General features: G+C 44.3%; 1 protein-coding gene across 1 annotated transcript in view; it reads right to left on the bottom strand.

The window, feature by feature from the left end:
- LOC137332396 (myosin-IIIa-like) overlaps nt 1-27,610 on the bottom strand; it is a 121,955-nt gene that overhangs the window by 6,679 nt on the left and 87,666 nt on the right. The window contains exons 23-27 of the mRNA XM_067996203.1: nt 26,869-26,970; nt 24,350-24,427; nt 19,460-19,665; nt 8,350-8,461; nt 1,834-1,996 (exon numbers count right to left, since the gene is read on the bottom strand). Coding sequence (XP_067852304.1) covers nt 1,834-1,996; nt 8,350-8,461; nt 19,460-19,665; nt 24,350-24,427; nt 26,869-26,970 — 661 coding nt within the window. The remainder of the gene's footprint in view (nt 1-1,833; nt 1,997-8,349; nt 8,462-19,459; nt 19,666-24,349; nt 24,428-26,868; nt 26,971-27,610) is intronic.

Genomic DNA, 27,610 nt, shown 5'->3' with positions numbered 1-27,610 from the left:
ATTGGTTGGCGATCAGCGGAGCAGGTGCCAGTCCGCACAGGATTCTTCAGCGGCCCCAATCAGAAATCATTGCTATTGGGCCAAGAGAAGCAGGAGTGCTCCCCTGACTCCACAACCAGCCACTGCCGACCACCCCCCCTCCCTTCCCGGGACTTACCTTCAGGCTGCTGTTGGTATTGCAAGTGGACCGGCATTCATATTTGGTAAAGAAGTGAGCTGCCTGTGGAGGCGAGACAGGTGCCGACAGCTCAAATTAAGCAAATGAGGCCTGAGGACCAATTTTAGGGCTTCCTTTGACCCCCGAGTTGGGGCAGGCACTGTCGGCACGCCGCTGGTTATGGACCCCAATTTCCACCCCTCGGGAGCAGACCTGAGGTACAAATGCCCTTGTTTTATACTTCCTTATTTTCTTATGTCCTCATTATTATGGGAGAAACGGATAGACCTAACCTCTCAGCTATCATAGTCTCTATACTGGAACTGAAGATAAAAAGAAACTGGTAATAAGAGGAATTCTTACTCTAAATGGGGATTTTTATTGAAATTAGTCAGAAAGATTCCAAACATGGAGCAAACCTTCTCTTGAGCAGAACTTGATCTTATCAGGATTGCTCATGAACTTAACAATCTGCAGCCTTTAGAGCAATGGTAAGAATGGATCTTTCAGCTAGCTCCAGTGTCAGCTGTTGCTTGTAATCACATACCACACATCATGATGTTATTTCTACGAGGTATTTTTAAAATTCATGGAAATGATGATCAATGACATTTGAATTAATGGGCTCTTTGTCCCTTGAACATTTGTTTGAAGAGAATGTTGTAGATCAAAACTGCATAATAGCCTTGTTAATTTTTAATTATGGCATGAACAGAATACTTGATTAAGACCCATGGCACATGATTTATAACATGCTCATGGTAGACTCCATCCTTGTTGCAACATAGTAAATGTGGACTAAATATTTTGAGTGTTATAATGGGGCTTGAACGTCCCATAGCACAACATAAATCAGGAGCCAAGATCCAATAGCCTTATAACAAACAAGTGCTACAGCAGAGAACCGTTTTAATGAGGGTGAAATCTAAGCTGCTTCAAAAATCAGATCTGTCCTCAACTATGACTATACGCGGTCGATTAGAAGTTTTAGGTGGTTGACTGGTGGAGAACACCGGCTGCCTGCGCATGCCAGGAGCGAAGAGTCCAGATCCATTTTGATGCCCGGGCCTCATTTAAGTAGGAGCAAAGAATTGCGAGCACCAGACAGGCATCCTGGTTGGCAGCTAAGTTACTCCCGGAAGGGGCTTTGCGATCACGTGGGTGGGGGAGGGGTGGGTTGGCCGCGGCCCAGATTATTTTTATGGGGCCCAGAAGAGCATCCTGTGGGTCCCACAAAAATAATTTTAACCTTTCTTTTTAGGGCCTATTGCAGTGTATCACGTGTAAAAGTGGGCGAAGCCTGCACGGCGCCATTCCGCCCAATTGAGTCCTAAAATGGCAGTCAGTGCCCTATGTACCCCGATTTGTATATTAAAAGGGCCTAACGCCTGAAACAGGCGGGTGTTCCGGACACTCAACAGGAAGCCCATTTCAGGATAGTAGGGAGGGGATCGGTGACGGGAACTAGACAGTAATTGCCGCACAGCTATTTTAACGGCATTACCGTCCCATTTACGCCGGGCGGCTCAAGTTAAAATCTACCCCCATCAATGAAACATATAAGCCTGCAAAATATGTTTAGGCTTTTTACAGGCTTAGTATATCTGATTGACGATAACTAAACAAGGTTTATGGTATTTTGAAAATTGGTAACATGGCCAAAGGTGAGGATTTACCTGATTGAATGGTGACTGCACTCTGCTCTCTCTTCTCCTGCGTTCTTCTGTACCTCTTAGCTCCAAGCCAGCCTTTCACATAGGCCTGTACCAGCACTATTCGATCCATCATTCCCTTCATCATGAGATTTAGCTGTTCCACATGGTAATATTTAAGAAACACCTGGAAGTGAAGGACAAGACAGTGACTAGAATACCAAATAACATCAGTTTTAATAAAAATGTTCATTTCTCTGAAAGTTGTTTCTCATATTGAAATGTTTTTATCAAAAGATACTGATGGATTCTGTAAGTTGAAACTAAGATTTGCTACATTATCAGAAAACTTTCAAATAGTTCAATTGAAACTCCTGTTTTTAGTTATTTTTCTTCTATTGTACGTTCTCCCACATCACAGACTATTTCCTGGCTGAGGGTATCGGTGGCGAACAGACTATGCCCAAGCCATTAACAGTAGTGGACTTTAACTGGCATTTGAGCAACTTGATTATGGTAATAGAGTTAACGTTTCAGGTGAATGACCTTTCATCAGAACAGATGCTGCCTGACCTGCTGAGTGGCCACAGCATTTTCGGTTTTTATTTCAGATTTCCAGCATTCGCAATATTTTGCTTTTATATTACGGTAACATTAGTCCGTGACCTAAAAATGGCCTGACTGGAATTCCCTTAAACTGCCAGCAGTCTAAGAGCTATCGGGGACAACTTTCCGGGCGGTAACTTGGTGGAGCGGATCATCCGCCTGTTATACAACCTGGCTAATTTTTGTTATAATGGAATGAAAATCGGGGCGTTTCTATAAAGGGCGGGTAATACATTCTGCCAGGCTACAGCCAATGAATCATAGAATGGCTACAGCACTGAAGGAGGCCATTCAGCCCATCGAGCCCGTGCTGGCTCTTTGTAACAGCAATCCAGTTAGGCCCATTCCCCCGCTCTTTCCCCGTAGCCCTGCAAATTTTTTCCCTTCAAGTATTTACCCAATTCCTTTTTGAAAGCCACAATTGAATCTGCTTCCACCGTCCTTTCAGGCAGTGCATTCCAGATCGTAACTACTCGCTGCATAAAAAAGTTTTTCCTCATGTTGCCTTTGGTTCTTTTGCCAATCACCTTAAATCTGTGTCCTCTGGTTCTCGACCCTTCCGCCAATGGGAACAGTTTCTCTTTATTTGCTTTATCTAAACCCTTCTTGGTTTTGAACACTTCTATCAAATCTCCTCACAACCTTCTCTGCTCCAAGGAGAGCAACTGCAGCTTCTCCAGTTTATCCATGTAACTGAAGTCCCTCATCCCTGGAACCATTCTAGTAAATCTCTTCTGCACCCTCTCTAAGGCCTTCACATCCTTCCTAAAGTGCAGTGCCCAGAATTGGACACAATACTCCGGTTGTGGCCGAACCAGTGTTTTATAAACGTTCATCATAACTTCCTTGCTTTTGTACTGGGGAAAGAGGGAGCTGTTCCTTTGGGACAGGCTCCACTTAAACTGAGCTGGGACCAGTGTTCTGGTGAATCAGATAACTAGGGCTGTAGATTGGGTTTAAACAGGGGTGGGGGGTGGGGGGTGGGGGCGGGGGGGTGGTTCAGATAAGGGGAAATTTAGAAATCTAATGAGAAAATTCAAGGCATTAGAGCAGAGTAGCGATTCGAGTAAAGATAAGCGGAGTGTGACGGGAGGGAAAGAGAGTTTAACGATAATAGTGCATCAGTGAATAAGGTCAAATCAGGGAAAAATGGTAAAAAGTTAAAATTAAAGGCACTTTATCTGAATACATGAAGCATTCGTAACAAGATAGATGAATTAATGGCACAAATAGAAATAAATAGGTTTGATTTAATAGCCATCTCAGAGACGTGGTTACAAAGTGACCAAGGTTGGGAACTAAATATTCCAGGGTACTTGATGTTTCAACAAGACAGACAAAATGAAAAGGAGGGGGTGTAGCCCTGATAATAAAGGATGACATAAGGAGTAGTGAGGAAGGATCTTTGCTCAGAAGATCAGGAAATAGAATCAGTATGGATGGAGATAAAAAATAACAAGGGAAAGAAAACACTGATGGGAGTAGTTTATAGGCCTCCTAACAGTAGCTATACTGTGGGACAGAGTATTAGTCAAGAAAAAATAGGAGCTTGTAACAAAGGTAATGCGGTAATCGTGGGGGAATTTAATCTTCATATAGACTGAGCAAATCAAATTGGCAATGGTAGTTTGAAAGACGAGTTCATGGAATGCATTCGAGAACATTTCCTAGAACAATACATCATGGAACCAACCAGGAAACAGGCAATTTTAGATCTTCTCTTGTGTAATGGGACAGGGTTAAGTAGTAATCGCATAGTAAGGGATCCTTTGGGGAAGAGTGATCATAATATGATGGATTTCACATTGAGTTCGGGAGTGACATACTTAAGTCAGAAACTAGAGTCCTAAACTTAAATAAAGCCAATTACATAGGTATGAGGGGCGAGTTTGCTAACGTAGATTGGGAAATTAGATTAAAAGGTATGACAGTAGATAAGCAATGGCAAACATTGAAAGAAATATTTAATAATTCTCAATGAACATACATTCCATTGAGAAACAAAAACTCCATGGCTAACTGAAGAAGTTAGGGATAGTATTAGATTAAAAGAGGCTTATAATGTTGCCAGGACGAGTAGTATGCCTGAGGATTGGGAGAGTTTTAGAAACCAGCAAAGGATGACCAAAAAATTGATAAAGAGGGAGAAAATAGAATATGAGAGTAAACTAGCAAGAAATATAAAAACAGTTTGTAAGAGCTTCTATAAGTATGTAAAAAGGAAGAGAGTAGCAAAAGTAAACGTTGGTCCCCTAGAGGCTGAGACAGGAGAAATTATAATGGGGAATAAGAAAATGGCAGAGATGTTAAACAAATATTTTGTATCTGTCTTCACAGTGGAAGACACAAAAAGCATACCAAAAATAATGGGGCACCAAGGGGCAAAAGGGAATGAGGAGCTTAAAACAATTAATATCAGTAGAGAAAAAGTACTAGACAAACTAATGGGACGAAAAGCCAACAAATCTCCTGGACCTGATGGCCTACATCCTAGGGTTCTAAAAGAGGTGGCTGCAGAGATAGTGAATGCATTGGTTGTGATCTTCCAAAATTCCCTAGATTTTAGAATGGTCCCAGTGGATTGGAAGGTAGCAAACATAACACAGCTATTCAATTAAGGAGGGAGAGAGAAAACAGGGAACTACAGGCAAGTTAGCCTGATATCAGTCATTGGGAAAATGCTGGAATCCATTATTAAGGAAGTGGTAACAGGGCACTTCGAAAATCATAATACGATTAGGCAGTGTCAACATGGTTTTATGAAAGGAAAATCATGTTTGACAAATCTGCAGACACAATGAGCCGAATGGCCTCCTTCTGTGTCGTAAATTTTCTATGATTTCGATGAAATCTATTAAAGTTTTTTGAGGATGTAACTAGCAGGGTAAATAAAGGGGAACCAGTGGATGAAGTATATTTGGATTTTCAAAAGGCATTCGATAAGGTGTCACACAAAAGGTTGTTACACAAGATAAGGGCTAATGGGGTTGGGGATAACATATTAGCATGGATTGAGGATTGGTTAACGGACAGAAAACAGAGAGTAGGAATAAACGGGTCATTTTCGGGTTGGCAGGCTGTAACTAGTGGGGTGATGCAAGGATCAGTGCTTGGGCCTCAGCTATTTACAATCTATATTAATGACTTAGATGAAGGGACCGAGTGTAATGTATCCAAGTTTGCTGATGATACAAAGCTAGGTGGGAAAGTAAGCTGTGAGGAGGACACAAAGAGTCTGCAAAGGGATATAGGACAGGTTAAGTGAGTGGACAAAAAGGTGGCAGATGGAGTATAATGTGGGGAAATGTGAGGTTATTCACTCTGGTAGGAAGAATAGAAAAACAGAATAATTTTTAAATGGTGAGAAACTGTTAAATGTTGGTGTTCAAAGAGATTTGAGTGTCCTTGTCCACGAAACACAGGAAGTTAACATGCAAGTACAGCAAGCAATTAGGAAGGCAAATGATATGTTGGCCTTTATTGCAAGGGGGTTGGAGTACAAGAGTAAGGAAGTCTTACTACAATTGTACAGGGCTGTGGTGAGACCACACCAGGAGTATTGTGTGCAGTTTTGGTCTCCTTACCTAAGAAAGGATATAGTTGCCTTAGAGGCGGTGCAACGAAGGCTCACCAGATTGATTCCTGGGATGAGGGTGTTGTCCTATGAGGGGAGATTGAGGAGAATGGGCCTATATTATCTGGAGTTTAGAAGAATGAGAGGTGATCTCATTGAAACATATAAAATTCTTAGAGGGCTTGACATGGTAGACGTGGAGAGGCTGTTTCCCCTGGCTGGAGAGTTTAGAATTAGGGGCACAGTCTCAGGATAAAGGGTGGGCGATTTAGGATTGAGCTGAGGAGGAATTTCTTTACTCAGACGGTGTTGAATCTTTGGAATTCTCTACCCAGAGGATTGTGGATGCTTAGTCGTTGAGTATATTCAAGACTGAGATAGATAGATTTTTGGACTCTAAGGGAATCAAAACTGGGGATCGGGCGGGAAAGTGGAGTTGAGGTCGAAGATCAGCCATGATCTTATTCAATGGCGGAGCAGGCTTGAGGGGCCGAACGGCCTACTCCTGCTCCAATTCTTATGTTCTTTTGTACTCAATGCCTCTATTTATAAAGCCCAGGATCCTGTATGCTATTTTAACCGCTTTCTCATCCTGTCCTTCCACCTTCAAAGATTTGTGCACATATATCCCCAGGTTTTTCTGTTCTTGCACCCTCTTGTGAAGTTAAAAATTACCCCCAATATATTTTTGCTATGCCCAGTGAAGTGTTCTTTTTCCAATAACTTTATTCTTTAAATATTTGTGAGCACAATTATAAACCAACTGAAATGATTTCTAAGGAACCTGTCCAATTGTGGAGGAAACTGAATATCCTTTGCAAAGGCACTTGGACTTGACCACAACATGCCTCCTGGGAAAATGTGTCAGCTCAGATTTCAGTGATCAAACTTTATTACAATTGTCAGGCTGTCTTGCTCATGGGCCTTTATTCCTATCCTTTGCTGTCCAGCTTTGAAAGTTCCTGTAGAACCCTGCTCTAACCTCAGCCAGATTGTGTTTAGCACCTTGAGGATCACTGGTGTCTACTCCTGGAGATGGCTTTCTTTGCACTAAGGCAAAGGCGAATCTTGCCAAAAGCATGTAGAGATTGGTCTGATGCAGCTCCATTCACTCTCATCTAGTGCCAATTGATGCCTCACTTCCTCACCGAAGGATTACAATATTCAGATCAGCCTTCCGTCACCAAACCCTCTTCTATATTTCATGTTTGGCTTTCCCTTGTTTAATTGCAGATATTCACCAGAGGTCCTGTGTATATGTATGTTTGCTTAAATTTAGGTTGTAGGTCCTTGTTTTTTACTTTGCATCTGAAAGACATTTGCTCCCGTCGTACTTTTTATTTGTATGCGTTTTCATGTTACAAAGTCTTGTCAAACTTCTTCCAAAAGCTTGAAATGAAAAGCAGTCAGTTTAATTTTAAAATGAACGTAAAAAGATTGAGTAAGTGAAAATATTTCCAGATTTTTAAGAGATTGATATGAAAGAAAGACTTGCATTTATATAGCACCTTTCATGACCTCCAATATCCCAAAGTGCTTCACAATCACTGAATACTTTTTTGAAGCATGGTCGCTTTTGGTAGCCAATTTGCACGCTGCAAGATCCCACTAACAGCAATGAGATAAATGATCAGATAATCTGTTTTTAGTGATGTTGGCTAAGGGTTAAATGTTCACCAGGACACCAGGAGAACTTCCCTGGTCTTCTTCGAATACATCCAACTGAGGGCAGAGGGCCTAAGTTCAACATTTCATTGAAAGACGGTACTTCAAACAATACACTACTTCCTCAGTACTGTCCTGAAGTGTTAGCCTAGATTATGTGCTCAAGGGGTACGGTAGTGAAGTGATTTAAAAAAATTGGAAATAAAAGGCTGGTATCAGTAAAAGTGACCAGAAAGCTGTCAGATTTTCATAAAAACTCAACAGGTTCACTAATGTCCTTTAGGGAAAGAAACCTGCCATCTTTAACCAGTCTGGCCTATATGTGACTCCAGTCACACGCCAACATGGTTGACTTTTAATTGCCCTCTGAAATGGCCTAGCAAGCCACTCATTAGTATAAAACCCTACTGTGTAGTTCAAGAAAGACGGCTTCTCAGGGCAACTAGTGATGAGCAATAAACGCCAGCCTTGCCAGTGACACCCACATCTCGAAAATGAAATGTCTGGAGTGGGGTTTAAATTCACTACCTTCTGACTCAAGAGACAAGAGTACTACCACTGAGTCAAGGCTGAGACCAATCAAACAATCAAATGCTGATTGAGAAGTCACATAATTTGTTGAAAGAAAATTTCAATGGCAAATGAAGCATGCAACTGAATTAACAGATAACTAATAAATGAATTAATAACCCTACTTTGGTCTTCCCCAGAACCCAGTTGTCAAGTTTAGCTTTTTCCAAAATGGCAACACATATATCAGGATTCACTGGTGGTTCTTCAGTTGACTTGAATGCAAGAACATAGTACCTGCAAATAATCAGAATTAACAGTGTATTCAAACATATTTGTAGCATTTCATATTACAGTTAAGGACTGATTTTACAAAATCACAGGCACTCGTTGGAATTTTCCATCCATGAAAATTAATGGATGGAAAATTGTGGGGAGGGTGTTGGGTCAGGGGACTTCCCTGCAACTGTTGGCACCATGTGTAAGGCTGCGTGGTCCTGCACACTATCTGTCATATCTAGACTCATTTGAGTGGGAAGGCTGGCGGTGGGGGTGGGAGGGGGAGGGGGTTCTGGGAACAGATGTGGCATCACTCAGAGACACAGCTTCATTATCAGTTCTAACTCCTACCATTCCTCTGCTGCTGGGCACTCAGCACGTCTGGTGATCTTTGTAGTCTACTATGATGTCACTGAAACCCTGTGTCATTGTTCTGGATCCCATGAATAGGACCCAGACATGCCGTGAAATGCGTTTTGAGCAGAAGCTTGCCCAAAAGTGGCTGGCTGATCCAAACGGTCCCATACTGAATTTTCAATCGAGTGGTAGTTGAGAGATGTTCAAAACAACGTGCCATCCCGTATTTAGAAGAGTTCCCAAATGATGACCCACTTGTTAGCGGTGTCTGGTCATTCAGGAGATATTTAGCACCTTGGTGTTGACAAATTTCTTTAAGCTCTGCTTTTTTTTAAAAAAGAATTAACACAAACACCAGAAAGTCAGTCAGTGCAATTGATAAACTACAAAAGGAGTAAAGCACCAGAAAGGAAGCACAGGAAGTTATAACTTCCGTACTGTTGGCAGGGCATATAGCAGAGCGAATCCATCTTTCTACGTTAAGTAAGAAATCCATGAAATGGGATAGTGTTTGCGTGTTCTTTATTTTTGTAATGGTATGGATGCAGGTGAGACTATAATGGATAATCAGAAAATGGTAGACTTGTTAAATGTGTTTAAGATTATGAAAGGGTTTGATAGGTAGGCGTAGAGCAGATATTTCCACTTGTGTGGGGGAGACCAGGGGCCATAAATATAAGAGTCACTAATAAATCCAATAGGGAATTCAGGAGAAACTTCTTTACCCAGAGAGTGGTTAGAATGTGGAACTTGCTACTACAAGGAGTAGTTGAGGTGACCAGCATGGATGCATTTAAGGGAAAGCTAGATAAACACAAGGGAGAAAGGAATAGAAGGATATGCAGTTAGGATTAGATGAAATAGGGAGGGAGGAGGCTCGTGTGGAGCATAAACACTGGCATGGACCTGTTGGGCCGAATGGCCTGTTTCTGTGCTGCACATTCTATGTAATTCTATGTAATACTTTGCATTTGTTTTCACAGTGGAGGAACAAGACAAAATACCGGCGATACAAGAAAACCGAAAAATAAGCCAAAGGGAGGAACTCAGAGGATATAATATAAGTAAACAAATAGGAATGGAGAAAATAATGGGACTTAAGATAGATAAATCTCCAGGACCAGATGGCACCCCAGGTTACTGAAAGAAATAAGTAAGGAAATTACAAATGCATTAGTCATAATTTTCTAAAGCTCTCTAGATTCAGGAATTGTGCTTATGGATTAAAATATCACTTCATTTTTTAAGAGAGGGAGAGAGAAACCAGGTAACTACAGACCTGTCAGTTTAATATAAATTGTGGGGAAGTTACTGGAATCTGTCATCAGAGTGAATGTACATTTGGACAAGTATAGTTGATTAAAGAGAGTCAGCATGGATCTGTGAAGGGTAGGTCATGTTGACTAATCTAGTTCAATTTTCTGAGGAGGTCACTAGCATGGTGGATAGGGGAATGTCTGTAGGGTAGATACTGAGAAATTATTTCCTTTGGTGGGGGAATCCAGAACAAGAGGGAATAAAGAGAGAACGAGGCGAGGCAATATAGATAAAGGGCACAACTCTAAAAGGGCTACAGGAACAGAGATCTGGGGGTTTATGTGTACAAATCGTTGAAGGTGGCAGGGCAGGTTGAGAAAGCAGTTAAAAAAGCATACGGGATCATCGGCTTTATAAATAGAGGCATAGAGTACAAAAGTATGGAAGTCATGATGAACCTTTATAAAACACTGGTTCGGCCACAACTGGAGCATAGTGTCCAGTTCTGGGCACCGCATTTTTGGAAAGATGCTAAGGCCTTAGAGAGGGTGCAAAAGAGATTTACTAGAATGATTCCAGGGATGAGGGACTTTAGTTACGTGGATAGACGGAGAACCTGGAGTTGTTCTACTTGGAACAGAGACGGTTGCGAGGAGATTTGATAGAGGTATTCAAAATCATGAAGGGTCTAGACAGAGTAGATAGAGAGAAACTGATCCTATTGGCGGAAGGGTCAAGAACCAGAGGAAATAGGTTTAAGGTGATTGGCAAAAGAACCAAAGGTGACATGAGGAAAAACTTTTTACACAGCGAGTGGTTAGAATCTGGAATGCACTGCCCGAGGGGGTGGTGGAGGCATAGAATCATAGAATCATAGAAGTTACAACATGGAAACAGGCCCTTCGGCCCAACATGTCCATGTCGCCCAGTTTATACCACTAAGCTAGTCCCAATTGCCTGCACTTGGCCCATATCCCTCTATACCCATCTTACCCATGTAACTGTCCAAATGCTTTTTAAAAGACAAAATTCAAAATTGTACCCGCCTCGACCACTGCCTCTGGCAGCTCGTTCCAGACACTCACCACCCTTTGAGTGAAAAAATTTCCCCCCTGGACCCTTTTGTATCTCTCCCCTCTCACCTTAAATCTATGTCCCCTCGTTATAGACTCCCCTACCTTTGGGAAAAGATTTTGACTATCTACCTTATCTATGCCCCTCATTATTTTATAGACTTCTATAAGATCACCCCTAAACCTCCTACTCTCCAGGGAAAAAAGTCCCAGTCTATCTAACCTCAAACCATCAAGTCCCGGTAGCATCCTAGTAAATCTTTTCTGCACACTTTCTAGTTTAATAATATCCTTTCTATAATAGGGTGACCAGAACTGTACACAGTATTCCAAGTGTGGCCTTACTAATGTCTTGTACAACTTCAACAAGACATCCCAACTCCTGTATTCAATGTTCTGACCAATGAAACCAAGCATGCCGAATGCCTTCTTCACCACCCTATCCACCTGTGACTCCACTTTCAAGGAGCTATGAACCTGTACTCCTAGATCTCTTTGTTCTATAACTCTCCCCAACGCCCTACCATTAACGGAGTAGGTCCTGGCCCGATTCGATCCACCAAAATGCATCACCTCACATTTATCTAAATTAAACTCCATCTGCCATTCATCGGCCCACTGGCCCAATTTATCAAGATCCTGTTGCAATCCGGGTACGGTAGCATAGTGGTTATGTTACTGGGCTAGTAATCCAGAGGCCTGGACTAAAATCCAGAGTCATGAGTTCAAATCCCACCACGGCAGCTGGCGAATTTAAATTCAATTAATTAAATAAAAATCTGGAATTAAAATACTAGTATCAGTAATGATGGCCATGAAACTACCGGATTGTCGTAAAAACCCATCTGGTTCACTAATGTCCTTTAGGGAAAGAAACCTGCTGTCCTTACCCGGTCTGGCCCATATGTGACTCCAATGTGGTTGATTCTGAAATGGCCGAGCAAGCCACTCAGTTGTAAAATCTCACTACGAAAAGTCAGAATAAGAATAAAACCGGACGGACCACTAGGCACCAGACACGACAACGGCAAAACACCAAGCCCAGTCGACCCTGCAAGGTCCTCCTTACTAACATCTGGGGACTTGTGCCAAAATTGGGAGAGCTGTCCCACAGACCAGTCAAGCAACAGCCTGACATAACCATACTCACAGAATCATACCTTTCAGCCAACGTCCCAGACTCTTCCATCACCGTCCCTGGGTATGTCCTGTCCCACCGGCAGGACAGACCCACCAGAGGTGGCGGTACAGTGATACACAGTCAGGAGGGCGTGGCCCTGGGAGTCCTCAACATTGACTCTGGACCCCATGAAATCTCATGGCATCAGGTCAAACATGGGGAAGGAAACCTCCTGCTGATTACCACCTCCCTCAGCTGATGAATCAGTCCTCCTCCATGTTGAGCACCACTTGGAGGAAGCACTGAGGGCAGCAAGGGCACAGAATGTACTCTGGGTGGGGGACTTCAATGTCCATCACCAAGAGTGGCTCGGTAGCACCACTACTGACCGAGCTGGCCGAGTCCTGAAGGACATAGCTGCTAGACTGGGCCTGCGGCAGGTGGTGAGCGAACCAACACGAGGGAAAAACTTACTTGACCTCGTCCTCACCAATCTACCTGTCGCAAATGCATCTGTCCACGACAGTATTGGTAGGAGTGACCACCGCACAGTCGTCGTGGAGATGAAGTCCCGTCTTCGCACTGAGGACACCATCCAACGTGTTGTGTGGCACTACCACCGTGCTAAATGGGATAGATTCAGAACGGATCGAGCAGCTCAAAATTGGGCATCCATGAGGCGCTGTGGGCCATCAGCAGCAGCAGAATTGTATTCCAGCACAATCTGTAACCTCATGGCCCGGCATATTCCTCACTCTACCATTACCAACAAGCCAGGGGATCAACCCTGGTTCAATGAGGAGTGTAGAAGAGCATGCCAGGAGCAGCACCAGGCGTACCTAAAAATGAGGTACCAACCTGGTGAAGCTACAACTCAGGACGACATGCATGCTAAACAGCGGAAGCAAAATGCTACAGACAGAGCTAAGCGATTCCACAACCAACGGATCAGATCAAAGCTCTGCAGTCCTGCCACATCCAGTCGTGAATGGTGGTGGACAATTAAACAACTAACGGGAGGAGGTGGCTCTGTGAACATCCCCATCCTCAATGACGGCAGAGTCCAGCACGTGAGTGCAAAAGACAAGGCTGAAGCATTTGCAACCATCTTCAGTCAGAAGTGCCGAGTGGATGATCCATCCCGGCCGCCTCCCAATATCCCCACCATCACAGAAGCCAGTCTTCAGCCAATTTGATTCACTCCACGTGATATCAAGAAACGGCTGAGTGCAACTGGATACAGCAAAGGCTATGGGCCCCGACAACATCCCAGCTGTAGTGCTGAAGACTTGTGCTCCAGAACTAGCTGCGCCTCCAGCCAAGCTGTTTCAGTACAGCTACAACACTGGCATCTACCCGACAATGTGGAAAATTGCCCAGGTATGTCCTGTCCACAAAAAGCAGGACAAATCCAATCCGGCCAATTACCGCCCCATCAGTCTACTCTCAATCATCAGCAAAGTGATGGAAGGTGTCGTCGACAGTACTATCAAGCGGCACTGACTCACCAATAACCTTCATCTCTGATGCTCAGTTTGGGTTCCGCCAGGACCACTCGGCTCCAGACCTCATTACAGCCTTGGTCCAAACATGGACAAAAGAGCTGAATTCCAGAGGTGAGGTGAGAGTGACTGCCCTTGACATCAAGGCAGCATTTGACCGAGTGTGGCACCAAGGAGCCCTAGTAAAATTGAGGTCAATGGGAATCAGGGGGAAAACTCTCCAGTGGCTGGAGTCATACCCAGCACAACGGAAGATGGTAGTGGTTGTTGGAGGCCAATCATCTCAGCCCCAGGGCATTGCTGCAGGAGTTCCTCAGGGCAGTGTCCTAGGCCCAACCATCTTCAGCTGCTTCATCAATGACCTTCCCTCCATCATAAGGTCAGAAATGGGGATGTTCGCTGATGACTGCACAGTGTTCAGTTCCATTCGCAACCCCTCAGATAATGAAGCAGTCCGAGCCCGCATGCAGCAAGACCTGGACAACATCCAGGCTTGGGCTGATAAGTGGCAAGTAACATTCGCGCCAGATAAGTGCCAGGCAATGACCATCTCCAACAAGAGAGAGTCTAACCACCTCCCCTTGACATTCAACGGCATTACCATCGCCGAATCCCCCACCATCAACATCCTGGGGGTCACCATTGACCAGAAACTGAACTGGACCAGCCATATAAATACTGTGGCTACGAGAGCAGGTCAGAGGCTGGGTATTCTGCGGCGAGTGACTCACCTCCTGACTCCCCAAAGCCTTTCCACCATCTACAAGGCACAAGTCAGGAGTGTGATGGAATACTCTCCACTTGCCTGGATGAGTGCAGCTCCAACAACACTCAAGAAGCTCGACACCATCCAAGATAAAGCAGCCCGCTTGATTGGCACCCCATCCACCACCCTAAACATTCACTCTCTTCACCACCGGCGCACTGTGGCTGCACTGTGCACCATCCACAGGATGCACTGCAGCAACTCGCCAAGGCTTCTTCGACAGCACCTCCCAAACCCGCGACCTCTACCACCTAGAAGGACAAGAACAGCAAGCGCATGGGAACAACACCACCTGCACGTTCCCCTCCAAGTCACACACCATCCCGACTTGGAAATATATCGCCGTTCCTTCATTGTCGCTGGATCAAAATCCTGGAACTCCCTTCCGAACAGCACTGTGGGAGAACCGTCACCACACGGACTGCAACGGTTCAAGAAGGCGGCTCACCACCACCTTCTCGAGGGCAATTAGGGATGGGCAATAAATGCTGGCCTCGCCAGCGACGCCCACATCCCATGAACGAATAAAAATAAGATAACCTTCTTCACTGTCCACAATGCCACCAATCTTGGTGTCATCTGCAAACTTACTAACCATGCCTCCTAAATTCTCATCCAAATCATTAATATAAATAACAAATAACAGCGGACGCAGCACCGATCCCTGAGGCACACCGCTGGTCACAGGCCTCCAGTTTGAAAAACAACCCTCTACAACCACCCTCTGTCTTCTGTCGTCAAGCCAATTTTGTATCCAATTGGCTACCTCACCTTGGATCCCGTGAGATTTAACCTTATGTCACAAACTACCATGCGGTACCTTGTCAAAGGCTTTGCTAAAGTCCATGTCGACCACGTCTACTGCACAGCCCTCATCTATCTTCTTGGTTACCCCTTCAAAAAACTCAATCAAATTCGTGAGACATGATTTTCCTCTCACAAAACCATGCTGACTGTTCCTAATCAGTCCCTGCCTCTCCAAATGCCTGCAGATCCTGTCCCTCAGAATACCCTCTAACAACTTACCCACTACAGATGTCAGGCTCACCGGTCTGTAGTTCCCAGGCTTTTCCCTGCCGCCCTTCTTAAACAAAGGCACAACATTTGCTACGCTCCAATCTTCAGGCACCTCACCTGTAGCGGTGGATGATTCAAATATCTCTGCTAGGGGACCCGCAATTTCCTCCCTAACCTCCCATAACGTCCTGGGATACATTTCATCAGGTCCCGGAGATTTATCTACCTTGATGCGCATTAAGACTTCCAGCACCTCCCTCTCTGTAATATATACACTCCTCAAGACATCACTATTTATTTCCCCAAGTTCCCTAACATCCATGCCTTTCTCAACCGTAAATACCGATGTGAAATATTCATTCAGGATCTCACCCATCTCTTGTGGTTCCGCACATAGATGACCTTGTTGATCCTTAAGAGGCCCTACTCTCTCCCTAGTTACTCTTTTGCCCTTTATGTATTTGTAGAAGCTCTTTGGATTCTCCTTTGCCTTATCTGCCAAAGCAATCTCATGTCCCCTTTTTGCCCTCCTGATTTCTCTCTTAACTCTACTCCGGCAATCTCTATACTCTTCAAGGGATCCACTTGATCCCAGCTGTCTATGCATGTCATATGCCTCCTTCTTCTTTTTGACTCGGGCCTCAATCTCCCGAGTCATCCAAGGTTCCCTACTTCTACCAGCCTTGCCCTTCACTTTATAAGGAATGTGCTTACCCTGAACCCTGGTTAACACACTTTTGAAAGCCTCCCACTTACCAGACGTCCCTTTGCCTGCCAACAGACTCTCCCAATCAACTTCTGAAAGCTCCTGTCTAATACCATCAAAATTGGCCTTTCCCCAATTTAGAATTTTAACTTTTGGGCCAGACCTATCATTCTCCATAGCTATCTTAAAACTAATGGAATTATGATCACTGGTCCCAAAGTGATCCCTCACTAACACTTCTGTCACTTGCCCTTCCTTATTTCCCAAGAGGAGGTCAAGTTTTGCCCCCTCTCTAGTTGGGCCATCCACATACTGAATGAGAAATTCCTCCTGAATACACTCAACAAATTTCTCTCCATCCAAGCCCCTAATGCTATGGCTGTCCCAGTCAATGTTGGGAAAGTTAAAGTCCCCTACTATTACCACCCTATTTTTCTTGCAGCTGTCTGTAATCTCCTTACATATTTGCTCCTCAATTTCCCATTGACTATTTGGGGGTCTGTCGTACAATCCTATCAAAGTGATCTCTCCCTTCTTATTTTTCAGTTGTACCCATATAGACTCAGTGGGCGAACCCTCGGATATATCCCCTCTCACTACTGCCGTGATGTTCTCCCTAATCAAGAACGCAACTCCTCCTCCTCTCTTACCTCCTGCTCTATCTTTCCTATAGCATCTGTACCCTGGAACATTGAGCTGCCAGTCCTGCCCCTCCCTTAGCCATGTTTCAGTAATAGCTATAACATCCCAGTCCCATGTATCCATCCATGCCCTGAGTTCATGTGCCTTGCCCATCAGACTTCTTGCATTGAAATAAATGCAGTTTAATCTAGACTTCCCTTGGTCTTTGCCCTGCTTTCTCAGACCATCTGTCCGGTCATGTTCTGAACACTCTCCCTTACTGCCTTTTATTTTTGTCACCACTTTACTTCCCACTGACTTCCTGCATCGGTTCCCATCCCCCTGCCACATTAGTTTACACCCTCCCCAACAGCACTAGCAAACACTCCCCCTAGGACATTGGTTCCAGTCCTGCCCAGATGCAGACCGTCCAATTTGTACTGGTCCCACCTCCCCCAGAACCGGTTCCAATGGCCCAGGAATTTGAATCCCTCCCTCTTGCACCATCTCTTAAGCCACGTATTCATCCTAGCTATCCTGTCATTCCTACTCTGACTAGCCCGTGGCACTGGTAGCAATCCTGAGATTACTACCTTTGAGGTCCTACTCTTTACTTTAACTCCTAACTCCCTAAATTCAGCTTGTAGGACCTCATCCCGTTTTTTACCTATATCGTTGGTGCCTATATGCACCACGACAACTGGCTGTTCACCCTCCCCCTCCAGAATGTCCTGCAGCCGCTCCGAGACATCCCTGACCCTTGTACCAGGGAGGCAACATACCATCCTGGAGTCTCGGTTGCGTCCGCAGAAACGCCTGTCTATTCCCCTTACAATCGAGTCCCCTATCACTATAGCTCTGCCACTCTTTTTCCTGCCCTCCTGCGCAGCAGAGCCAGCCACGGTGCCATGAACCTGGCCACTGTCACCTTCCCCTGGTGAGCCATCTCCCCCAACAGTATCCAAAACGGTATACCTGTTTTGGAGGGAGATGACCGCAGGGGACCCCTGCACTGCCTTCCTACTCTTCCTCTGTCTGTTGGTCACCCATTCACTATCTCCCTCAGTAATTTTTATCTGTGGTGTGACCAACTCACTGAACATGCTATCCATGACTTTCTCAGCATCGCGGATGCTCCAAAGTGAGTCCATCCGCAGCTCCAGAGCCGTCAAGCGGTCAAACAGTAGCTGCAGCTGGACACACTTCCCACAGGTGAAGGAACCAGGGACACAGGAAGGATCCCTGAATTCCCACATCCCACAAGAGGAACATGACACGGCTCTGGGATCTCCTGCCATGACTTAACCCTTAAGTTGGCAGATTCAATCGTGGCTTTCAAAAGGGAACTGGATAAGTACTTGAAAGGAAAACATTTGCAGGGCCATGGGGATAATGAGGGGGAGTGGGACTAGCTGGATTGCTCTTGCACAGAGCCGGCATGGTTTCGATGGGTCAAATGGCCTCCTTTCATGCTGTGACCTTTCTATGATTTTATGATTCTATTGTATTAAAATTAGAGCTATACCATTTAGGAGTGAAATCAAGAAGCACTTTTTCATGCAAAGGGTAGTGGAAATCTTGAAGTCATTCCCCCAAAAGGCTGTGGACCCTAAATCAATTGAAATTTTCAAGACTGAGATCGATAGATTTTTGTTAGGTAAGGGAATGAAGGGATATGGAATAAAGGTGGGTATATAGAGTTGAGATACAGATCAGCCTTGATCTAATTAAATGATGGAACAGGCTCGGGCTGAATAGCCTACTCCTGTTCCTATGTTCTCAATGTATGGGAACAGAAGTTGAACTGATTGCACCATTGGGCAATGCAGCAGCAGAAAAGGGAGTGATATTGGACAGTGAGGGCTACCACCACCTCACTGCCCCAATCTGAATTTCCCTCCCCCACCCATTGTGAGGACAGCCACTGGCTGTTGGTGACTTCTCTGCCTGCCGAATGCAAATGGCAGTGGTTCCATTTACCATCCGTCCAGCTCTCTCCCTGCTGCTCCTGAAACCCGAGGTGGTAGGTCTGGGGTAGCGATGGGAATGGTTCTACACTGGGCAAATGGAAGAGGGACTACTACTGGGCATTCTCTCCTGATAGCTTATCTGGTGAAGGCCTCTGTGCTGCTCCATTGATCAGAGTCCTGCGACCTCTTAAATGTGGCTCCCACCTCTCCAGGTGCTGCAGCAGCGGACTCACCGTAGCACCACCTTGATTTTCCTTGGGGGCCATTGGCTTGCTGGCAGGAATTCCGTCAGAAGCCCACTATGAATCGCTGATGGCTCTTGACTCAGGAAACTGGGCTGGGATCATGGTGGGGTAGAGGCAGCCAGCAGACGATCCGCCCCGATCCTTTTGGGATGGGGTCAGGAAAATCTGCTGAAGTGGCCAAGCGAGGCACTTAGTGTTTTAGGGAAACTAGGGATAGGCAATAAATGCAACTTTGCAAATAATAAAACTTAGAAAAGTATGTCAGGCATACCAATCACACCCATGCGAGCACAATAGCCTCCTTTCACCAAGGTTTCAACAATGTCCTGATGCTACTGAAGTTTACATCACACAGTGACAACTGAAGAGTCACATTGCTCACCTTTCAATGAAATTTGCAAACAGAATGCGGTGTGAATATCCTTGTCGACGGATACGGGCCGTTTCCAGAACTCCTGTGTAACGAAGCTGCACCAACACCTTTTCTTGATCAAATTTCTTGGCCTGGCGGTCATTGTTTGGTTTTATGCAACGAACGAAATGAGGCAGACCGCCTACCATCTTGGAGAGGAGATCTGTCAGTGAATACTGAAATTCAAACAATTGTCAGTCACAATAAGAGTTTACAAAAGCAATATGATTCATTTTTTATTTAAGTATTGCCATAGATTTTATTGGGATTATTGATTTATGTAACTCTTTGAATGGGATCTTTCACATCCAACTAAATGGGCAGACAGGGCCCTAGGTTAACATCTCATCTGAACGACAGCACCTCTCATAATGGAGTACTTCCTCAGTACTGCATTGAAGTATCATCCTCGATTATGTGCTCAAGTCCTGGAGTGGGGCTTGAACTCACAACCTTCTGAGTCAAAGGCAAGTGTACTACCACTGGGTCACGTCTGCCACCCAGCATACAATGCATGCACTTCTTCAAATTAGAAGTGTTTCTTTTTTCACTTTTTCCAGTTATTTTAATTTAAAGTTAATATTAATGATAAAGTCCATAAACTCTAACTGGTCCAAAACTCAGCATCTGCATCCTATCCTGCAATAATCCTCCCCCATCATAAGGTCAGAACTGGGGATGTTCGCTGATGATTGCAGTGTTCAGCTCCCCTTTTCCCAAACTATCACCATTCAAATAATAATCTGCCTTTCTGTTTTTACAACCAAAGTGGATAACCTCACATTTATCCACGTTATACTGCATCTGAAATGTTCTTGCCCACTCACCCAACTTTTCTAAATCACATTGGAGCCTCTTTGCATCCTCCTCACAGCTCACATTCCACCCCAGCTTTGTGTCATCTGCAAACTTGGAAATGTTACATTTAGTTCCCTCATCCAAATCATTGATATATATAGTGAATAGCTGGGGCCCAAGCACTGATCCCTGTGGTACCCCACTAGTCACTGCCTGCCACCCGGAAAAAGACCCGTTTATTCCTACTCTCTGTTTCCTGTCTGTCAACCAATTCTCAATCCATGCCAGTATATTCCCCCCAGGTAATATACTCACATCCAGGAGCATCCATCTTATCTCAAATTAAAAGCTGCAAATAATCTTGAGGAAAATAAATCTTCACCTAAAACAACTCTCAGGGCATGCCTCACAAGTTTCTTTGTGAAGAAAATAAAAAAGATTTTAGAAGCTTAGCTGCTTTGGGAAGAAACATTAAATAAACACATCCATAACTGGGACAGGCTCATTTTATTTTTTTCTGCCTCAAGTTTGTGCGTAACAATCAATGGGATAATTTAACACCTGATTGGTTCCAGTCCTGCCCTCCAACCTATTTATTTCCATCAAGCTCCAGTCCTATTTTTGAAATGATCTAATTGATTGATACTAACAACAGCCAATGTCAGCGACAAAAATCTGATTTTTCTTGTAAAATGCTGACAAGCTGATACGCAAGGTGAAAAGATGAATGCCAACTTTAAAAGCCAGCAGTTGGCATGTAGACTCCTCACTTCACCCTCCACCATCGGCAGCAGAGCCATCAGCCACCTTGGCTCTACTCTCAGGAACTGCCTCTCTGAACCCTTCTCCCCTCCACTTCTCCCTCTCTTTTTGACCAAGCTTTCAGTCACCCTCCTAACTTCCTCCTCCGTGGTTTGACATCCATTCCCCATTCTATTTCCATTTGGGATTTTTTTTTTTACCTTAAAGGTGCTATATGAATGCAAGTTGTTGTTGCTGTTGATATATGCAAGTTGAAGGTTCATGAGCTCTTCACTGAATCTGGAGCTTCCAGCCTCACTATTGCTACTTCTGGGCTATAGTAAGTTGGTTTGTAATGATTAATCTTCCAGCCTTTCAACAACCGCAGTAAGTGATGGAAAGGAGCATGAGTTTCTGAATAGAGTGAAATATTATGCTGGCAGAATCGTGAGCTCTCGAACACCAGATGCTCTGGCGTGTGGGCTAGTTTGAGAGTTCTCAGTGCATCTGCCTGATTATACCAATTAACATCAATTAGGCACAGAGTTAGTGACTCTGAAAGGAGTAATTAGAGGTGAGCTAAAACTCAGACTGACAGAACCGTGCAGATTCTTACAAAAGGAAGCTTGGGTTTATAACCTTGTACAGATACAAAACAATATACACTGGTGTGTTCAGCTGAACCCTATTGATAACTTATTTTAACTAACAACATTTTCATCAGCAATAAAAACAGAAAATGCTGGAGAAGCTCAGCAAGTGAGGCAGCATCTGTGGAGAAAGAAACAGAGTTAATGTTTCAGGCTGAAGACCTTTTGTCAGAACTGGAAGATTTTAAAGAGTTAAAATTTTTACGCAAGTACAGAGCCAGGGAAAGGGCGGGGGCGGGGAAGGAATGAACAAAAGGGAATGTCTCTGATAGGGTGGAGGGCAGGAGTGATTAAATGACAAAAGGGATGATGGTGCAAGGCAAGGAGGGTGGTAATGGGACAGGTTAAAAAACAAAAGATTGATCAGGAGTAGCTGTAAATGGCAACACCAGAACTATTACCAGCACTAGCTGACCGAAAAAATGGGAGCAGTGGTTATGATCTGAAGTTATTGAAATCAGTGTTGAGTCCGGAAGGTTTAAAGTACCTAAGCGAAAGATGAGATGCTGTTCCTCGAGCTTCCGTTCAGCTTCATTGGAACAGTGTAAGAGGCCGGGGACAGAGAGGTCAGAGTAGGAGTGGGAAGGGGAATTAAAATGGCAAGCGACCAGCAGGTCAGGGTCACACTTGCGGACAGAGCGGAGGTATTCAGCAAAGCAATCACCCAACCTGCGTTTAGTCTCCCCAATGTAGAGGAGACCGCATTGTGTGCAGCGAATACAGTATACTAAATTGAAAGAAGTACAAGTAAACCGCTGTTTCACCTGGAAGGAGTGTTTTAGGCCCTGGACAGTGGGAAGGGAGGAGGTGAAGGGGTAGGTGTTGCATCTCCTGCGCTTGCACGGGAAGGTGCCGTGGGGAGGAGAGCAGGTGTTGGGGGTGGTGGAAGAGTGGACCAGGGTGTCACGGTGGAAGCGGTCCCTTCAGAATGCTGAAAGGGGAGGGGAGGGGAAGATGTGTTTGGTGGTGGGATCGTGCTGGAAGTGGTGGAAATGGTGGAGGATGATGCGTTGAATGTGAAGGCTGATGGGGTGGAAGGTGAGGACAACGGGGACCCTATCATGGTTCTGGGAGGGAAGGGAAGGGATGAGGGCAGAAGTGCAGGATTTAGGATGGACGCGGTCGAGGGCCCTGTCATCTACAGTGGAGGGGAATCCTCGGTTGAGGAAAACGGAAGACATATTGGAAGCACTGGTGCGGAAGGTGGTACTGTCAAAACAGATGTGACGGAGATGGAGAAACAGGGAGAAGGGAATAGAGTCCTTACAGGAAGTGGGATGGGAGGAAGTGCAATCAAGGCAGCTGTGGGAGAACATTTTCATCAGTCTGTGTGTAAAATCATAGTTACACTAAGGCAGTGCAGTCTCTCTCATATTGTAGATTTAAGACCTTAGAAACAGAACCTGAGAAAGATTGTACTGTCAAAATGTAGTTACTAGTTCTCATCTACACTCTGAGTAGTTGGCTGAGTGTGTAAATGCACTTCAATGACTTAATATTCATGAATCATTACTACAATGCAATGTTTCTGCCTGATCAGAAATGTGGCTGTGCGTACTTATTATTTTCACATAGCAAGAGTTTAGCTAGGACCATCAGACAGCACAAAATTCCACAACAGAGTTTGCAATCTCTGGCAAGTCTGATACCAGGCGCAGATGAGAGCCTAAAGTACATGCCTGTGACAAGGAACCACACCTGCCACCAATGCCTATCAACAAATCATGGCGCTTTGATCACAATTTTCCACCCATTGATTTCAATGGCTGAGAAAATGACAGCAGTACAAACATCATTTTCTGATATGCGCTGACACCAGATGAGATTCCTCGTTGCCGCCATATAATCAGAAGGTTACCCCAAAGTGCTTTCTCAGATGGGAGGCAGGGAAAATCTTAAAGTGAATCATAGCCATGCTGCTGTCCTGCAGTTCTTAATGGTTAGAGATGACATAAGCCAGGTATTAACTTGTCTGCCTCTCAGTGTGGGAAAGATCAATCACGTGGGAATACCCAAAGGGAAGAGAAAGTAACAAAATATGGAAAGGAGGAATAAAAACCTCAGACTTCTGCCCTAAATTAGGGTGTAGAATTGGCTTTATCACCTGTTGTAAAGGGCAACAGCTCTAGTAGACACATTAGTACTAGCCAAGAGATGAAAAGAAACAGAATTTAGCAATCATTGTAATACAATGGAAAACAAAAAGAAAAACAATCCCAATTCAGTGCAATGCATGATGGAATTCTGCTCAGCAGAATCATGTAAAGAGGCAGGCAAGTAAAACAAGATTCATCTAATTGAATGAAAATAAATATGGCAGAAAATGAAGAGAGAACATCGCCATTTAAAACAATGAGGTATTGGTGATGTTGTGAAATGGTGTAGCCATGTACAGTGCCATGGAACAATAGGATACACATTCACACCTATATTTTCCCATGTGGAGACTCTCTGACCTGTGGCCATGCTTTCAGGTGGAGCTGCCGATACTCCCTAGTCATTTCCCATGGGGAAACAGCAACAATTGGAGGATGAAATGCCCAGTTCAAAAGTGTCATTGGTAAAAGTCGGGATGTAGGTTGCTTGCTCATTCGGTCAAAGAATGGTGTGTGACGTGAGTTGGATTGAGTCCTAAAAAGCAGTGACTAGTAAAAGAAGCAATGTGCCATACCCTGAAGTAAGAGGCAACGGTCTGTGATCTCATGTTAGTAGTTTCTCTGGGATGATGTGCAGACTCTCCATTGTCACCCTACAAAAAGGAAAATACATTATGTACGTTACTCAGATGCAGAAAGTTTGATGGTCATCTTTTAGGTATGAAGGTTTTGGTAAATCTTTTACAAAATTGTTTCCAGTTTAATTTTTAAAAATCTGTTTGGGCATGACTTAAGAAGCTGAAGAAACTAATTCTGGAGATAGAACATTCTTCTATTTTTTATACCTGTCTCTAGCATCAAACACTCACTGGTCAAGTATAGCATGAGTCAGATACAAAGTATATCTTGCAACCTATTTGGCTTATCAGAGCTGTAGTGTCTGAGGGAATTTTGGTTCAGTAGGCAAAAAGACAAGGTCAGAATCAGAACCGGCCTATGTCACTGTGATTGTTTTACCTGTAATTGTGCAGCTGGCCACTGTCGTGAACTTCTATATTATTGGCTTTTTACTGGCTCCAGGCTGTGGTTACACAGAGATCTGTCAGTCTACTATTTGCAACTACATATTGGAGGTGACTGATGCATCTCAGTTGAGACACTATCCAAAAGCAGAACAGCAGTTAGCTACTTAACAGTTTTATGTTGTAGATGACTTTCCAAGGGTAGTTGGTGCCGTCAAGTGCACATATATGTCTGGTTTACTTCAGTAGGGAAGGAATCTGTTCTCTAAATATGCTGATAGCTTGTAATGTTCAAATGTTACAGGCTCGATACATGAATTTCTTATTGTTTCTTAATCCATTCTGACCAGAACATTTGAGACAGAGAGCAGACTACATGGATGGTTATGGGGAGATAATGGATATAGAATTAAGTCATGGATGATGACTCTACTACATAATGTACAAAATCTTGCAGAGCAAAGGTATAAACAATCTCCTGAACTATGGTTCCATTGTCTGGACTGGTTGGCAGGTGCTCGTCAATATTTTTCAGAGAAGCTTTGCAAGTTATTTGTTGTATTCTATTTCCTCCACAATACTGTTAAATAGCATTGCATCACTGTGGATTTATCTGACGGAAGACTATGTAGCTTAGTCATAGAGGCTACAGAATTATATCCTTCATGCCAGGGAAACCTTATCCGGGCAATATACAAAATCATGTAAAAAATAAAGACTGCAGATATCCTTCCTCTAATGGGAATAACCGCCTAATAAAACACACAATATTTTAATTGGCCAAATCTCGAAAGCTATATATAAAATTCAACAAATGGGACCATGAAAGTGACTCCCTTCAAGTTCTTCACTTTTCATGCAGCCAAGGCTGCCTTTGATTATCTTGATAAAAATATTAGTGTCATACAATATATGACACTAAAATCCCAACCCTCTGCCCCCGATCTCTCTGTCTGTCGCCAAATCCTTAACCCACACCTTTGCCACGTCATGGCTGGACGTATATCCTGGCCAATGTCCCTGCTTCCAAGATCCCTAGCCTGCAGGCCATACAAAATGCCATGGAACACATTCTCATCTGCAATAAGACAGATCACCCATGACCCATCACTCCTGTCTTTACTAAGATCTACTGGCTTTTCATGACTCACAGAATTGACTTGAAGATTTTTGTCCTCGACACCTCCACGGTATCTCTACAAATTCCTTCAGCCCAATGTCTCTGCACAGACTCTGCTCCTCCAACACTGGTCTACTTATTGTTCCCTGCTCCTTCTACGCTACCAAAAGCAGCTGCTCCTTTATCCATTATGTGCCCTCCACCCCCTGGAAATCCCTCCCTTGGCATCTCCACCTTGCCACCCGCCTCCCTGCTTTCAAAAGCTTCTTTAAGACCACTCTCTTTAACCGTTCTTTTACTCCCTCCTGACCCTCTTCCCTTTATCTCTCCTGCTTGGTGTCCTCTTGAGGAAGGTTACATCGCTGAGACATCGCGATCTGTGTAACAAACACCAAAGAAATTTAAGTTGTAGTATATAAAATAATTGTAGAAAAAGCATCACACAAGAATATTGCATGCAATAGTGTTTTTTTTACATATGCGCATGTGATATGCCTTAATGCTTGTAATAATGAGTAGTTTGCATTGGATGTGTATAGTTACTGTTTATTCCTTCTCTGTTTGTTGAGTTCCTTGGGATGGCACTTGTTATGCAGTACCAGTGCTGGCAAGGCTGGTGGAGACAGCAGAAATATAAAGGTAAAAATTATGCTGGTGCGCAAGAATCCACCAGTGAGAAATGGGCGAGTGGGGTCTGGAATTTGCAAGGTAATGAAATCCCCACTTGATCAGATGCAAATGATTCCAGTATACCACCCTGCTAAGACGGCAATTTTCCTTCATAAGAAGTCCCTCTGACATTCAGCGAAGGCAGGACATGAGCTGTCCCTCCAAGCAACAGGTTCCTGCCCCTCCACTGCCACCTCAACTTGCTCCGCCTCACTCATGTTCAGTCCTTCACCCAGTTTGCCCTTCCTAAACTCACTATCTGAATCCCCTGAGGTGGAAGTACCTGTGCGGGTGCTTGTGACAGGCGGAATGAGTGACGCAGGCTGCTGTGAGATGCTGACTTCATGGGTGGCTCTAGGAGCTGTGGATTTTCCTGGTGGCATGTCTAGAGAAACAGAAGAGGAAAAGAAGAAAATGTTAGCATACTGGGTACAATACACCCTTTCAATCAGGGCGTTTATGGCAATGTACCCTGTGGCATGTTATTGTGCTTGATGGTGAGTGAGTAGGGAGTGAAGGTCATAAAAAGAGAAGCACTGTACTAGCCCTCAGCTGTGGGAGGCTTCCAGCTTCACCATGTTCCATTCCCTCTGTGCACTCACAGCCAATAATGTTCAGTGGACCCTCCTCTGGAGCCAGTTTACTCTCTCCTGTTTTATGCTAACAGGCCAAAATAGCTTACAAGTGTTGCAAATTTGAACAGCGGAACCAAGTGGTCATCTTGTTTCCCAGTGTTGCAAGGCTGTTTGGTGTAAAAGCCTTTTAAGACATGAATGTGACAACACTGAGACTGGCGATTTACAGCCTGTGCTTTACATTTGAATGGCCATGCATAGCAAGCATTGAAAGAGTTGTTAGGTTGTCTGAATGTTTTGCACAGTGCAGCTGTATGGGTGTAACAGGTCGAGAGGAAACAGTTTGTGACATGCACACGCAGCCCATTTATTTGTCTGGGCTGTCTTACTTTCACTGCTCTCTTCAAGTCTGACACTTTGGACCCGATTTTAACTGCCCCAACCTGGCGG

Source organism: Heptranchias perlo, chromosome 2, assembly GCF_035084215.1.
Source record: "Heptranchias perlo isolate sHepPer1 chromosome 2, sHepPer1.hap1, whole genome shotgun sequence".
Lineage (NCBI taxonomy): Eukaryota > Metazoa > Chordata > Chondrichthyes > Hexanchiformes > Hexanchidae > Heptranchias > Heptranchias perlo.
The sequence above is the reverse complement of the archived record's forward strand: the minus strand, read 5'-3'. Positions and strand labels throughout refer to the sequence as shown.